The sequence below is a fragment of the Aquila chrysaetos genome, chromosome 4, assembly GCF_900496995.4.
Source record: "Aquila chrysaetos chrysaetos chromosome 4, bAquChr1.4, whole genome shotgun sequence".
Taxonomy (NCBI): domain Eukaryota; kingdom Metazoa; phylum Chordata; class Aves; order Accipitriformes; family Accipitridae; genus Aquila; species Aquila chrysaetos.
This window is the reverse complement of record NC_044007.1, coordinates 6,120,595-6,136,813: the sequence shown is the minus strand read 5'-3', so window position 1 is coordinate 6,136,813 and position 16,219 is coordinate 6,120,595. Positions and strand designations below refer to the sequence as shown.

General features: G+C 43.2%; 1 protein-coding gene across 1 annotated transcript in view; it reads right to left on the bottom strand.

Moving 5' to 3' along the window:
• FAM135B (family with sequence similarity 135 member B) overlaps window positions 1-16,219 on the bottom strand; it is a 270,746-nt gene that overhangs the window by 109,524 nt on the left and 145,003 nt on the right. Inside the window, exon 5 of the mRNA XM_030012198.1 lies at window positions 4,469-4,548. Coding sequence (XP_029868058.1) covers window positions 4,469-4,548 — 80 coding nt within the window. The remainder of the gene's footprint in view (window positions 1-4,468; window positions 4,549-16,219) is intronic.

The window sequence follows — 16,219 nt, the reverse complement described above, 5'->3', positions numbered from 1 at the left end:
ATTCTCTCTCAAAACAATAATGCATCCAGGTGGTGTGTAGACTACTGCAAAACAGTGCAGATGAAATTAAAATTTATACTTTTCCTGAGATTTGGCTTAACTGGTATCTTCAACAATGTAATCCACCCACATATTCTTCATAGGCAATAATGCTGCTAAGATTTACCCCATGCATACCATCTTCCTTAAATAATCCTTACCTATACTGTTTTTCTGGCCTCCACCATTCTCCACGCTTTCAGGTAGAATAGGAAATCAAGATAAAACAGCTAATCCTAACTGTTCCTGACCAGTGTTATTTCTCCCAGTGTTTTGACCAATGATCTTGTGTGCTTATGGGTAAACTTTAAAATAGAAATGTTTTAAAGATATGTTTTTTAGGTAAGCTCCTGCAGTTTTTCATCTTGTATGTATATAGCCTGGAAATCACTGGATGCGCATTCCTAACTTCTATGTATCCTTGTCCCAGAATTTATACGGTAGCCTAAAAAATTATAGAATACACTTAGTGGATCATAAAACAACTCAGCCAAGGAGCTAATTATACAAATGTGCTACTGTGAGATGGCATATTCATTTTTCCCATTCCTTTAGCTGTTCGTTCTTGAGTCATGCAGATTCAGCCCACTGTATGGTACAGGTGGACACCATCACATGGCAACTTTAACAAGCCATGCTACTGAAGAGCACCAGAAGCAAAAGCCCCATAAATTCACTCAGAAAGGCATTTCTAGAGTTTAGCTTTAAGATATGTCTGCATTTGCTCAGCCCTGCAGAACCGATGCTGAGGCCAATGAAGTATGTGCTGTTATGAGCTGCACAAGAAAAAGCAGAGAGCGTAATTTGTTCTTTATATGCCAGAAGCAGGCTGCATCAGTCATGATATCTGTTCAGAGACAGGAAGCTAAATTTCACAGGGGTTGAAAACCTGCATGAGAGCAACTAAAGACCGTGCACAACAAGCCTTATTCCCTCTCTCCTTTTCATTGCTGAAAAAGTCACCAGCCACCAGTCTTCTCTTGTCTCTAAGGAAACCGACCTTGCTAAAAATGCTTGGGAGTATGAATGAAATGTATGTATTTTTATGAATATATATATGTGCATATGTATATATGCTACATGGCATATTTATTTTCGTACAGCCTGACTCAATACAAGCTAATGTGCAGCCTTGATGACCTAAGTGACCAAACCACAGGAGCTACTGGGCTCCAGCACAGCTCTTCTTTGCTTCAACTGGGGCACATAGCCCATTCTCTTCCAACAATGTAGACAGGATGCGGCCAACATATGGACCATGTAGTAGGTCATCAAGGCTTCCTGTACAACCTGTCAGCCCTGTGCCATGGATGGAGTCCTTGCTGTTCAGGTTTGGCTGGCGACCACCAAAGGAATGCCCAATACAGGCTTAAGCTTCCCCTCTGCTGAATTCTTGAAAACTACTTATTTTTGGCCTCTGTTGCTGAAAACATCTAGTGGGAAGCAAACAATCAATGCTGTGAGTTCCCATGGTTTGATTGTAAATCCTGCAAAATTTAATGAAAATAAAAGGCCACATGCACTGGAAGATAAATACTACCTCTAATTTATCTTATATATTTACATATTTTATATAATTTATTACTGCATATATTCACAGATTTTACTTTATAAATTTACATAATTGTTTTCAAAACATATTCTCAGTTCTCATAGATCCTATGAACCTGATAAGGAAAAGATTAAAAATATTTCCTTTAAATCAAACTCATGTATCATCCCACCTATTTTGCATTCATTCTTGCTGAGGTAGGAGTTTATTCACTATTTTATAACAACCTTGTTTTGTTGTAATACTACTTTAATAGGAGTGTCTTATTGAAACATGCACAGCAATTTAATTAGTCCAATCCCAGCTATCCCCACATTGAGAGAGATCAGAGGCATGAGAACAAAAAGAACATTATGGCCTGTTTGCCTTTAAGTTCAGTCCCATTAAACGATGCTCTCTTGCAGACCTAGGAAATCAATTAGGAAGTACTTGCAAAGATAGCCAAGGAAAAACTGTTTAAAGCCTTAACAGCTTAAATACCCCCTGTCTTGATGTTAGCCCTATAAAGCTATTAGATTCCAGTCTGGATTGTATTAGCACTATGGAAGCCAGCTGCTAATCCTGTAACCACACTGCCTGCCTCGCTTCTCTCCTGGCCATGCTTTTACATAAATTGTTTCTAGCAGAAGTGAAAGAAGATGGGACACTGAAGATGTATCACGCAGAAGAAAATACTAATCTGAATAAAAAGTAAATATAGAAAACAGCTCAGTTTCTTCCTTAAATAATATAGCCATCGCTGGTTCAATGCAGAATAGGAGTAGTTTGGGTTTGTTGGTGTTTGCTGTTGAGGGGTTTTTGCCCTTAGAAAGTAAAATTCTAGCTATCTTCATACTAGGAGTATTTCACTAGTTCAAGACTACTTATGCCAGAAACTACTGCAATTTGAGGACATTTTCAGAGAGCAAAGGAAGTCCAGGGGATTCTGGATATGCCAAGGGCAAATTACACTGGAACATGATGAAAAATAATTTCCTTTCTTCCTTGGGGATTTTTCACACTAAGAGGTTTTCCAAACCTGGACTACACACATTTATTTATTTATTTCCCAAATAAATTCATTTATTCAGATTTTGAGTTTCAGAATTGTTTTTCAGGTGATTTCTTCATATTTTTGTATAACTATTTTCATTTTATACAAATATAATTTGTCTAATAATTTTGAATTTTAATGTATCTTAGTTAATTGAACCAGACTTCCAAACTGAAAAAAACTTTTTTACTTAGAGAAAAGAAAACTTTTAATCCACAAAAGAATAACTGGAATATTTTCAAATATAAAAAGTAAAAAAGCCAGAATGTGATATCCAAGCTCAGGAACTCAATAATCCTGCACTCACATTTTTTTATTCCTCTCTGCATGACATTATGTCAAAAGGACTCTATAAGTTATTCTCTAAAAGCTATTGTTAACACAACAGCTTTTGTGTATTGGGTTTGCGTGGCAAGGTTTTGGTAGTGGGGGGGCTACAGGGGAGACTAGAAGGTGCTAGAAGCTTCCCCTACATCCGACAGTGCCAATGCCAGCCGGCTCCAAGATGGACAGGCTGCTGGCCAAGGCTGAGCCCACCAGTGATGGTGGTAGTGCCTCTGGGAGAACAGGTTTAAGAAGGGGGAAGAAAAACTGCTGTGGAACAGCAGCTGGAGAGAGGAGTGAGAACATGTGAGAGAAACAGCCCTGCAGACCCCCAGGTCAGTGCAGAAGGAGGGGAGGAGGTGCTCCAGGCGCCGGAGCAGAGATTCCCCTGCAGCCCGTGGGGAAGACCCTGGTGAGGCAGGCTGTCCCCCTGCAGCCCAGGGAGGTCCACGGGGGAGCAGATCTCCACCTGCAGCCCAGGGAGGACCCCACGCTGGAGCAGGGGGATGCCCGAAGGAGGCTGTGACCCCGTGGGAAGCCCACGCTGGAGCAGGCTCCTGGCAGGACCTGTGGATCCGTGGAGAGAGGAGCCCACGCTGGAGCAGGTTTGCTGGCACGACTTGGGACCCCACAGGGGACCCACACTGGAGCAGTCTGTGCCTGAAGGACTGCACCCCATGGAAAGGACCCACACTGGAGCAGCTCTTGAAGAACTGTAGCCCATGGGAATGACTCACATTGGAGAAGTTCATGGAGGACTGTCTCCCGTGGGAGGGACCCCACGCTGCAGCAGGGGAAGAGTGTGAGGAGTCCTCCCCCTGAAGAGGATGGAGCAGGAGACACAACGTGTGATGAACTAACTGTACCCCCATTCCCCATCCCACTCCCGTGCTCAGCAGGGAGGAGGTAGAGAAGTCAGGAGTGAAGTTGGGTCAGTGAAGAAGGGATAGGTGGGGGAAAGGTGTTTTAAGATTTGGTTTTATTTCTTATTATCCTACTCTGATTTGATTGGTAATAAACTAAAATAATTTCCCCAAGTTGAGTCTGTTTTGCCCGTGATGGCAGTTGCTGAGTGATCTCCCTGTCCTTATCTTGACCCATGAGCCTTTCATTATATTTTCTTTCCCCTGTCCAGCTGAGGAGGGGGAGTGATAAAGAAGCTTGATGGGCACCTGGTGTCCAGCCAGGGTCAACCCACTACACACTAAAACAATTTTAATCCAGAAATCGCCTCTAGTACACCAACTCTTTCCACTGTCAGCAAGGAAAGCCACATATAAGAGAGACTGCTTGCAGATAAGATGGTGAGAATTTCCTCTGCTTTTCTGACAGACACAAGCAGCAAAACTCAAATTCAACTCAGCCCAAACCCATAACACAACAGAGAGCTGAACAGCCACTGATCATTAGGGAAATTCAGGTTTGGATTCAAATCCAGGCTCACGCGTTTCCCACACACACTCTCCTCCTCCATGCTGCCCTACCTCCAGTCATGTCACATCCCTCTGGGACATGCTTACCTGTCTGTCCTGCAATCGTAGCGAACAGCCTGTGGGGAATCCTGGATGGGATCTTCAGTCCCACTCTTATCTGGTAATACCTGGGGAGAAAGAATTAAAAATTACATAATGTTAGATAGGTGACCACTTGATCCAGCCTAAAATTCTGTAAGAACACATCCTGGGCATCCACACTCAAACAGAAGTGCTCGAGAGAGCAGGCATGCTCAGAAGCACTGAGTCTTTTCTTCTGCTTTTTAGTTTTAACTAAAGTGGGTTTATACTGATTTTAATCAGGGCCCTCTTATTTTACAGCAGGCAGAGTATACACAATGGCCTGATGTGTGACAAATGAGGAAAGATTGTGAAAAGCTCTTGGCTTCTTTTAGGGAAAAGAGACATAGAGAAATATCTATGCTAAATGGCAGTGAGATCAGACAAGGAGTGACAAAAATTTAATACAAAACAGAAACAGGAAAATTCTATGGGAAGACAACAAATGTGCTAATGTCACATCTAGGAAAATTAAATTTATACATAGTGATTATCATTCTGCTGCTCCATGTTGAGGCTACCGTATCATGAAAATGTTAGCGTTAATCATATCTAAACCAGCTGTATTCTAGTTATTTGCTATCCCATAGGTGATCACTATGTTAGATGAAGGAAGACAGAAAAAGAAAACATCAGCGATTTCACTGGCTTAAGTTACACATGGTGCAGGTTACTTTAGAAAGTTTGCAAATATAAGCTCAGCCTAAACAGAGAAAAAAACCCTCATCCCAGTCTTCCCTTATTACCACTTTCATGAACGAGGAATAAAAGTCAGTGTACGGTACAGTACCTAATCCACTTCGTTGTAGCTCAGGATACCTCTACCTGTTTGCAGATCTCCCACTGACCTGCTGTAACACCCCTTTTCTCTGTGTTTTCTCTCCTACCCTTTGTTTGGTCTATTTGTTTACAAATTCCTCATACCTCACAAGTGCTTGCAGATATTTTCAGCCTGATTTTTGTCTAAGACCCTAAATACAGAAATAAAGGTTAAATTATAACTGTAAAGGTCCACCCAGTCCCTAAAGACATTATGACACTTAGCAGAATTATTTCCTCAGAAGAATATAACCATATCTGGAAATAAGCAGTTAAAACACCTAGTTTTCTGTGAACTGCTGTATAAACAACAGCACATACAGGTTACACTTACCAATAAAATCTTTGTTAGGGGTGTAATAGCAGATAAACCAGATCTGTCTGATCTTGACTGGGAGAAAAAAAAACCACTTCAGAGGCAATTGTGTCATGGTCCTTCACAGCTGAAAGCTCACATTACCCTACCTGTTCCAACTCGCAGATCCTTGCCAACTTGGATATGGTTCCAGCACAACCTTTGAGAATTTTAGGTATCTGTTTTAGGCAAGAAATTGGGCATGAAAATTCTCCACTTACATTTGAGTTTTCAGAAAAGAAAATAAAAGAAGCTCAGATTCTAAATACACACAGTATCTAGTTAAAAATAACAGCAACCAAATCTAAATTGCCTGATCTTTCTCTCCCTTACGCTGTCCTTGTGCTGTGGTAGGAGTTTTTAATTAACGCTATTGCTCCTGATTTCTTCCAGAGCAAGTGCAAGAATTATGCCTTAAGTCACTTTGTATTTTCATTAAAATTACATGCCATACAATTTTTTAAGTGACAAAAATACCCTATTTGGACTACCCATACAGTCTAATCATTTCCAAATAACAGGAATGTGGTATTAAAGGAGGATTGCCACAGTAGAGTAACGGGACACTCCTCAGTGTGCAGATATTAATGTTTTACTACGTGTCCATTCCACTAGAGTTATTTCTAAGAATAGCACCGTATAACTATTTGGCTACTTCTTTTAGATTTGTGCTGCTTAAGATTGTGGTGGGTTATCTTTGGCTACGGGCCAAATTCCCACCCAGATGCTCTCTCACTCCCCCTCATCAACAGGACAGTGGGAGAAAGTAGGATGAAAAATAGGATAAGATAAAGACAGGGACATCACTAACCAGTTACTGTTACAGACAAAACAGACTGAACTGAGGGAAAATTAATTTAATTTATTCACAATTGGGTCGTAAGAAATAAAACCAAACATTAAAACAACACCTCCCCCCTCCCCACCCCAGGCTCAGCTTCATTCTTTCTGACTCCTCTCCTCCCAAGCAGCTCAGGGGGATGGGGATGGGAGTTACAGTCAGTCCATAAAAGCCCCTCTCTGCTGTTCCACCCTCTTCACACATTCGCTGCTCCACTGTGGACCCTTCCACAGGCTGCAGTTCCTTCAGGAAATATCCAACTGGCTACCTACTGCCTCGCAATGGTAACATCTGCCTTCCCTCATCATGTGTCCCATGTTCAGAAGCATCTCAAGCAGCCCTCAATACTTTCATTAGAAAACTGTTTTCCAGTGGCTTGGCTGGTGCTCCAGTTTAAGTCACCTGAAGCTGAGGAGACTATACATAGGTGCCTGGGGTGCCAGTTTCAACGGCCATGTAGTTAAAACTCTCAGTGGACTTAGGGACATTCAGCTCCTAAGAGAGGATGCTGGGCAGACCTTGGCTTCACTCATCATCTGGACTAGAACTGTTGACTACTATATAGCCTTGGATATCAAAACCACGTGAAAATATGTCAGTACTGATGACTTCATAACAAGCTCATTTCCACCCTTTATTATTTCCTTTGCAAAATGGACAAGGTGTAACAACATAAAAGAGCTAGGTCTTCATCATATTTTAGCCTTTCCCTGTTCATCCCCTTAATTTTGGCAAATTAATTTGAATGTCAGAGATACTCTAGAAGTCATAAATAGACATCTTCCCACGTACCCACCAAGTTCAACTGCTGAAAACAAAAACTGCATAGAAAAGTCATAGAAACCTAAGGAACTCTCAGATTAAGGTCAAACTCTAAGGTTAAATGTCCATATGTAAAGCAAAGCTGGAGACTAGTAAGGTCTGCAATATTAAGGAATGCAGCCAAAAATGCCACTCATTTTATAGGTGACCAAATATGTTCTCATTTTTAATAAAAAGTATGATACCAATCAGTTACTAATAAATGATTTATTGCAGATTGATTGGCACCTGATGCCAAAAGGTCTGGCCTTGGTAATGCAATGGCATAAAGCAATTCCGGTATAAACCATCATGGAACTAGAATGATTTGAATATAGATATGTGGCTTAAAAATAGAAAAAAAAAAAAACAGGTAATGGGTTTTATTCAGTTTCCTGTATGGAGGTTGTTTATTTCAACTGGACAACAAGAGGTCTGGTGAAACTCAAATGAGATGTCTTTAGCTTTTTCTGGCCACCCGAGGTGAAGCTGTTCTTTGCTCATATTCTGCTTATGATATTTATAACCTGGATACATTCTTCCTAAAGAAAAACTTTAGGGAATGGTCCCATGCCCAGAAGACACAAAAGGTTTCTGAAGATCCTGTTGTTTCCAGATCTGTGCAATTGTGCATATTTATGCATTTCAATGGTCAATTAGATTAATGGCAGAGAAGGACAGCAATGTAGAGGACTGTGAGAGACTGAAAGAGTTAATGTCTCAAACATTGTGGTGGGGTAAGTTCTGCATAACAACGAACCGCAGGACAGCAGGACACAGAGGCCCTGCTGGAGGATGCACAATTCCTATTCTGATACGCTGAGCAGGGCAGCTCACCATAGATGGCCGAAGATCGAACAACAGTCATACCTGCAGGGAGGGAGAAGTTACTCCTTAAATGACCCCCAAGCCCACTGACCCATTTCCCAAAGGTTCTGAAATCACAAACTGCAGGTGACACCTAATTAGCCTAATGAGTTTGAGTGCCCACCTGAAGAAAGTGCAAGGACATTATAAAAGGACATGAATTGAAGCCCCACATGTACACACCCTCCAGAACTGAACCTCTAGACTGGCAGGACCAACGCTAGACCCAGGACTGGTGAAATCTTCCTCTTCTCTCTCTCTCTCTCTCTCTTTCTTTCTCTCTCTCTCTCTTCATAATCCCTACACCTCATCCCTTTAAGACATAAAACCATTGACCAAGTCTGGGACTAGGAGTGGATCTAGCTGCCCCCAGGCTCCTGTCTGAGAAGAAGTCTAGAAATCAAGGGGGTCCACTCTGGACCTTCTGACACAATGGGAGAGTTCTCCTTATTTTCTTCCCTGAAGCGATCCCCAGATAAGCAAGGCTTGTAGTATATGTTTGGGGACGTATGGTTAGCACACGTTATACGGTTTACTGACGTAGTTTCATGCGAATTCTTGTTGTGAGTGAATAAAAGTTGAGTTTTGTGTGTTAAAGGATCCCTGGTGTCATTTCACCTTAGTCCTGACCTGGGAGTCGGCGAACCTGAGTCGTCATCCTGAGAAATTGGGACGTGACAGAGGACCTGAGATCGGAGTCCCCCAACACCCCAGTGACATTCATGGAAATTAACACACAGGGCAGTGAAAGTGTTAAAGGCTCAAACCCAAAGACTAAATTAAAAATTAAATAGAAATAGAAATGCTCACAATTTATCAGTTTATTCCTTTTAAAATTGAATAGTTTTCCTGAAAATCTTTGAGAACAAGTAATTTTTCAATGAAAGTTTCAGGCAAAATGTTAACAGCAGCTCCAAAGGAGGTTATAAATATCATAAGCAGAATATGAGCAAAGAACAGCTTCACCTCGGGTGGCCAGAAAAAGCTAAAGACATCTCATTTGAATTTCACCAGACCTCTTGTTGTCCAGTTGAAATAAACAACCTCCATACAGGAAAGTGAATAAAACCCATTACCTGTTTTTTTTTTTTTTTTTCTTATTTTTAAGCCACATATCTATATTTAAATCATAAGACAGGCAAATACTATCCATTCCTCCTCAGAGCTTCCTCTGAGTCTTTGCAGGCAGGGAGGAATTGCCAAACAGGGACTTTATGCCTAAGCAAAAAAATAAAAATGAAGGTTCCTGCTCCCACACTGTGAAGATGGATGCTACTTCATAATAGTTTGTGCATTATGAGGAGGGTTTTCCTGATCAAAATACAGGCCACTGCAAGACGCAGAGTCTCATACATTTTCTTCAGCAGCAAACACAGATAAATATCTCCGCCTCCCCACCCCACCGTCCTACACACCTCTTGGTTATGCCAGTACAAGTAATAATGAGACCAAGATGTAAAACAGAACTATGTTAATGTGAGCACAAATAACAAGTAAAACACTCTTTTTGTCAGTACCTCTACAAAAATCCACACTTGTATGACTGAATACTGTGCTCAGTCTCTGCTAACAGGGCGGTAGATGAAAAATGGTTTTGACATACTAAGACCACTCATTCTGTTACAGTGAGGTACTGTCTGAACTAGAAACGGCATAAATCATGCTGAGAAGCAACAGGTACAACTGACCATACAGTGGTTCTGGTTTTCCTCAGAATGAAGCAAACCATCTCCAGCTGGCTCTAATAGTCGCATCGGGAAGTGGCCTCATAGGCTGATCATCCTACCAGCCTCTTCCAATCCACCAAAGCAAAAGAGGGATCAGTTTAGTGGCCTGAGCTCTCCTAGAGTCTACATGACCTGTTCTCAGCTGAGTGGAACATTCGCTGTGTGGACACTGCAGCAGCAGAGCCTTGAGGGTTGGTTGCTGTCTGGGTGGAGGCAATTGCACAGACATGGCTTCTCTCTCTTTATGCAAGTAGCTGCTGCCTCCATTTAAGGCTTGGGAAGAAATCCTACAGACAAGGGCTTTATTTCTACCCAGCTGAGTGAACCTCTCCAAAATGATATGAGCCATGAACAGAAAAACTACAAAGAATAGGAACAGGACCTGGAGGTCAAAATCTATTCCTAAACCTGGAAAATCAGGCTGAGGTAAACACTGCAAAAGCCACCAAAAAAATAGTTACAGGAGGTCCTCCACCACATATGTGCAAGAAAGGACTGCCTGATAGTGACATGGGTCTGAGAGTAATGATAAATCATATTGCCTCCAAAAATAGCAAGCTATTTTGTCCTCCTGCTTACAATTTTTTTTTTTAATGAAGAGCACAGATAGGAAGACTAAAGGGAGGGAGTACAAAGCTTTGAAATAGATCACAGTCAAAGTGCTAAAATCAAAGAAGTCAGCATGCTTAGTGAAGATGAAGCTGGAGAACCTTGGCTGAAGTGGCACATGAACTGGACGCTTGGTAAAACAGGTTTACAACAGATGCAAGGAATCCATAATGGTACAGAAGGGCTGGTGATGAGCAGAAGCTAAACAGTAATTTTGCAAAGGGGCTTGTCACCACACGGGCTGGACAGACCAGGGAGTTGTGTTTAATTCAGAATTCCCTCGGGCTAAATTAAGGTGAAACGACACCAAACGATCAGTTAAAGATTTTACTCATGACAGGAGCAAACTGAACTTGGAAGGTGTAACAGCAGGTGGTGGGGTCTCTCACAACAGGAATTGGCATGAGACTACCTCAGTAAATGGTGTAACCCATGGTAAGCATATACATCAATTCAGGGAATGAGGAGATCCCTCCCGTCGGGTCAGGAGGTTCAGAGCAGACCCCCTTGCTTTCTGGACTCATCCTCAGAGAAGGGCCCAGGGGCAGCTGGATCCACTCCTAGTCCCAGACTTGGTCAATGGTTTTGTGTCTTAAAGGGATGGGATGTGGGGATAATGGAAAAAGAACAAGACAGAGAGAGAAAAAGAGAAATATTTCACCGGTCTTGGGTCCAGCGTGGGTCCAGTCAGCCGAGGGGTCCAGTTCCGGAGGGGGGGTGCACCTGGGGCTTCAGTTCACGCCCGTTTATCATCCTTGCTCCTCCTTCAGGCGGGTGCTCAAACTCATTAGGCTAATTAGGTGTCACGATCAGTTTGTGAGCCTTTGGGCTTGGGGGGTCATTTGGGGAGTAACTTCCCTTTCCCTGCAGACGTGATTTTTGGCCACGCATGGTGAGCTGCCCTGCTCGGCATTATCAGACCAGGGAGCTGCGCACCCTCCCGCACGCCCTCCCCCTCCTGTTGCTGATGGGTGCTGATCCGCTTCTTTTCACCTGTGGTTCCTTGCTAGGCAGAGTTCCTTGTTGTGAAGAGTTAGTCGTTAAGCAGAACTTGCCCCACCACAGTGTTTGAGACATTAACTCTTTCAGTCTCTCACAGGGCTGAATTGGACATCACTACGGGTCCCTGAGAGTGGCCCCAGAAATACATAAGGTTTTACAGTAGATTTTGAAGGAAAGAATAATTAGGAAGTAAATGAGAAATTTCCATACAATTCCTGGCTTACTACAATTAGGTTAGGTCTGGCCCATTAGAGTTAGGCTAGGTAGTACCTCTCTTTGAGTAAGCAGCTGGTTGTGGGTTGGTTTTTTTTTCAAGACAAGAGCAGTACAGAAAAAATTATTTAGACTTCAGTAAAGTAGGGAGACCACGGAAAATCTCCAGCTAATGTGGAAGAGACGCTGTGTAAGGGAAGATCAGGAAACAGCAAGCTGATTTTAAGAAAAGAACTAAAGGAACTTGGCACACTTAACTCAGCAAAACACAGAGCAATCAGATCCCCTCTCCATCTATAAATACATTGGGAGGAAAAACATCAGGAAGGAAGAAGAAGAGTGAGGTACAAGAAAGTACAACATTGGCACAAGAACAACCACATTTAAACTGCCCATGAATAAATGTAATTTAGACATAAGAAGTTGTAGCTGGCAAAGGATTAAGACTGTGAAACAACCTTGTAACAGAAGCAGGAATGAAAAAGCCAATTTGCTTTTAGGGGAAGCTCAGTAAATTTCCAGATGATTTATATGACATGGATCTTTCTTATTTGCAGGACCAACATTACTTACGCAGACAGTGCATACCACTCCAAGTCCCTCTTCTCTTGCCAGACAGACTGCATGGGGCACCCTAGTAGCAACGAATTTGCCATCACCACCTTCACTGGCCATTTGTGAATTTCTCATCTTTACAATTAAATAGATAATTTGAATACTCACTTTGTTTTCCTGTGCCAGGACACATATTAATCCCTGACGACCTGTATTGACTCACCTAGCATGCTGACCTTAAAGCCTCCCTCAGGAGCCTGACTCCAGAAACAGATGTGTTGGGTGGCACTGCCTCCCCTTGCCTCCCCCTTCAAGAGGCAAAGCTACTGACACCTTTCAGTCTCTTGGCACTGTGGTGGTCAGACCTCCTCTCACGAGCACCTAAATCACTCTCAGATGTTAAGTGCTCACTTAATGACCAGGCAGGGTGCAGAGGGTTGTGGGTTTTTTGCTGTCTTTGTTAATTATTACATTGCACTCAAATGCACAGGAGAAATAATTAATTTTAGGAGAATAAAATGTTTTAGCTTCAGATAATTCATTGTGCCTTCTCTAGTGATCTAACCATACCACAGGGCAGTACCTAACCCCAAAGGATTTACATCAAAACCAACAGAGACAAGTCAAGGGAGCAGGCTGGTACCAGCCCTGTTACTGACACTTTGGACTCCATCCTTCCCTTGCTTCCTCCTCTCAGATCAATGCCAGAGCATCTCAGCTCACATCTAGTCCTACAGGTTGCTGCCTACTTGTCTTCCCCTGCCATTGCCTGGTAATGGCATTGTAAAGCCCAGGTTAAGAAGGGATGAGTAGTTTGAGAGAAGCAATTTGTTGGATAATATTGATCCATCACGCTACCAAACCAGATCACTCCCACCAAGACAGACCACACTGCTCCTCCCTGATCATTCCTGCAGCATGGAAATCAAAAAGATTGGCTCAGTAACACTGTCGTAGGAGCCAGACAAGTTCAAAACTCCATAGTTTCCACCTGCTTTGAATTATACCTGAACAGCTCCAAGGCTTTCATCTCAAGTTAGGCTATATTTTAATAAACAACCCTTAAGCTAATACACACTGCAAACAAACTAGCTGTATGCTGAGCCTGATCAGCCAGCCTGGAGTTTCTGTTGCTCCACAGACCACTGTTGGAGTTGCCCTCCGGCAGCCCCTGTCAACAAAACTTCTCTGTTGAACTACTGCTGCCGGTGAGCTGAGGCAGCAAACTGTTCTGGAAGTCAGTGAGGAAAAGCTTTACAGGCAAGGAAAAAGACAGATTACTTCATGAAAACAGCAGGAGAAGAGACCTCAAATTTCTATGCAAGACGTAACTTCATTGGCCATAAGAAAGGGTTTTCAGCTGGAAAAAAATGACATTCCCTCTCTGGAAACATTATCAGACCTTTCTGTCCTGCACTGATGATCCCCAGAAGAGGATTCCCAAGCATGTTACCATCTGAGAGCTGCCTGCTACATATTCCAGAAGTTTATGCAGGACAGAGGAAACATTTGTGATCATCCAGGCTGATTCCCAGAAAAACACAGTAATCAATATTCAGTCAAACACACTATCATTTCCTATACAGACATTGCGGGCTGAAACTTAAAAAAAAAAAAAAAGCCTCCCATCCAGTTAGCTTCATGCTGAAAAAGTGAAAAATGAAAAGCAATACCTGTCTTGAAGGTATAGGGAGAAAGCCTGGGTAAAAGAGGCAACCAGATCACTATTTCTCCTTTCACTTCAGTGAAAAAAATCAGAGGCATAGCCATAAAAAATTCTGTGACTTTGCATCAAACAACAGAGGATTTTCCTTGCTTGTGGTGATATTGCCTTAGGTTACATATCTAACAGAGTCAATAATATTTCACAGGTCTATAAAGTGCGTGAGTCAAATGGCAGTGCACTGTATGAATCCATCCCCTGTTCCTTTACTGGCTGTTTTGTATATAACTATTTTGGTGCGTTCTTTGGCTATTCAAACAGGAGAACATGGGAAAAGGTGATAATTTTACACCTCAGATTGAAGACAGACAGATAAATTAGCCTATGGAGCATATCAGAAAAATGATCACATTACTGTATAAGCAAGTACAGTGTGCAATACCCATGTGCATGAGGAAGCCCTACAATACAACCACAAATGTTTCAGACAAACTGTCTGATCCCTTTCTGCTAAAGAACAGCCAGTGTCAATGGTCCACAAACATCTGCACACGAGCAGTCTGTCTGCAAATTTTCCCTTCATGAGCACCCACCAAACTGTAACAGCACAGTGCTCATAGCGGCTGTAGATGGTGCTGACTGGGAAAACATGTATCAGTACAGAACAATGCTTATAAAACATATATTGATCACTGATACAGCCCATTTATAAGCTTTTATGATGTATTCTGTGCCCGTGCCCAGATGTTGGCAGCGGGGCTGCAGGGTGGCCTGTGTGAGGAGAGGCCGGGGCTGCCCCGTGCCGGACACAGCCGGTTCCAGCCGGTCCCAGCCGGCTCCAACGGCCCCACCGCAGGACACAGCTGAGCCCCTCAGCCAAGCTGGGGGAAAACAGGTTCCAGAAAGGGCCGAAGGCGGCACAGGCAGAGGAGGAGGAGGAAGCCGAGGAGGGAGCAGCAGCAGCAGCAGCAGCAGGAGGAGGAGGAGGAGGAGGAGGAGGAGGAGGAGGAGGGCGGGAGGCGGTGCAGGCCCGCAGCAGGGATCCCCTGCAGCCCTGGAGAGACCCCGCTGGAGCAGAGACCCACCCTGCAGCCCGGGGAGGGCCCCACGCCGCAGCAGGGGGATCTTTCCTGCAGGAGCTGCGGCCGTGGAGAGCCCGGGCGGGAGCAGGTTGTCCCTGAAGGACTGCAGCCCGGGGAAGGGCCCGCGCTGGAGCAGGGAGACGTGTGAGGAGGGAGGAGCGGCCGAGAGGGGCTGGGGGGGACGGACCGCAACCCCCGTCCCCAGCCCCTGTGCCACTTGGCAGGGGCAAGGAGGTAGAGGAGCTGGGAATGAAGGAATAAGGTTGAGATTGGGAAAAAGGCAGGGAGAGGAGTGAGGAGTGAAAGAGTATGGCTGGCTGTGCCTTGGAGAAAGGAGTTGGTGGGGGGAAAGTGTTTTAGTTTTTGTTTCTTAGCATCCTACTCCATTTTTAAATATCAGCAAATTAATTTTCTCTAAATCAAGTCTATTTTGCCTGTGATAATAACTGGTAAGTGATCTCCCTGTCTTTATCTTGACGAAAGAGCTTTTTTGTCTTATTTTCTCCCCCTGTCCTGTTGAGGCAGGGGAGTGAGAGAGAGGCTGGTTGGGATCTAGCAGCTGGCCCAGGTCAACCCACAACACCCAGGTCCACCTTCAGGTGTGCATTCTCTGACTGAAGCTGAGTGATGCTGGAAGTCCTATAGTTTTCCTGCATCTCTAACTGCAAGTTCAGCTGTGATATCTCCTAATTTTTACTGATCAAATTATCTTTATATTGTTCTATTTGGTCTAATAAGGCTGCAATCTCTTTCTTTTGTCACAAGTGCTTCCTGTTCTGCCTCTAACTGTTCCTTTAGCACTTGATCAGAACTGCCTTCTGTAGGTATGCCATGCCTTGTATCATCCAATTTAAACTGTAGAGCAGACATCTGAATCAGGTTATTGTACTGGTGCTGTTGTAATCTTTCTTCATTTTTTTTAAATTCTGTTTCCACTTTCTTAATTTTTTGTAGTTGTTTTTCCAACTAGCTTACCGTCTTCAAGACTTCAGTACCTCTGTTCTCAGTTTTTGTATGTGTGCCACCAGTTTCTCTATTTCTTTGTCACAAGCCATAAATTCTTGATGGTTTTGCTCCTTTTCTAATAAAAACTTATTGTATTCATCCATCTTCTGCTTTATTTCTGCTTGCAAAAATTCTACCTTGTATTCTCTAAGCATTCCAGAAGTCTGTGATGTTACTTT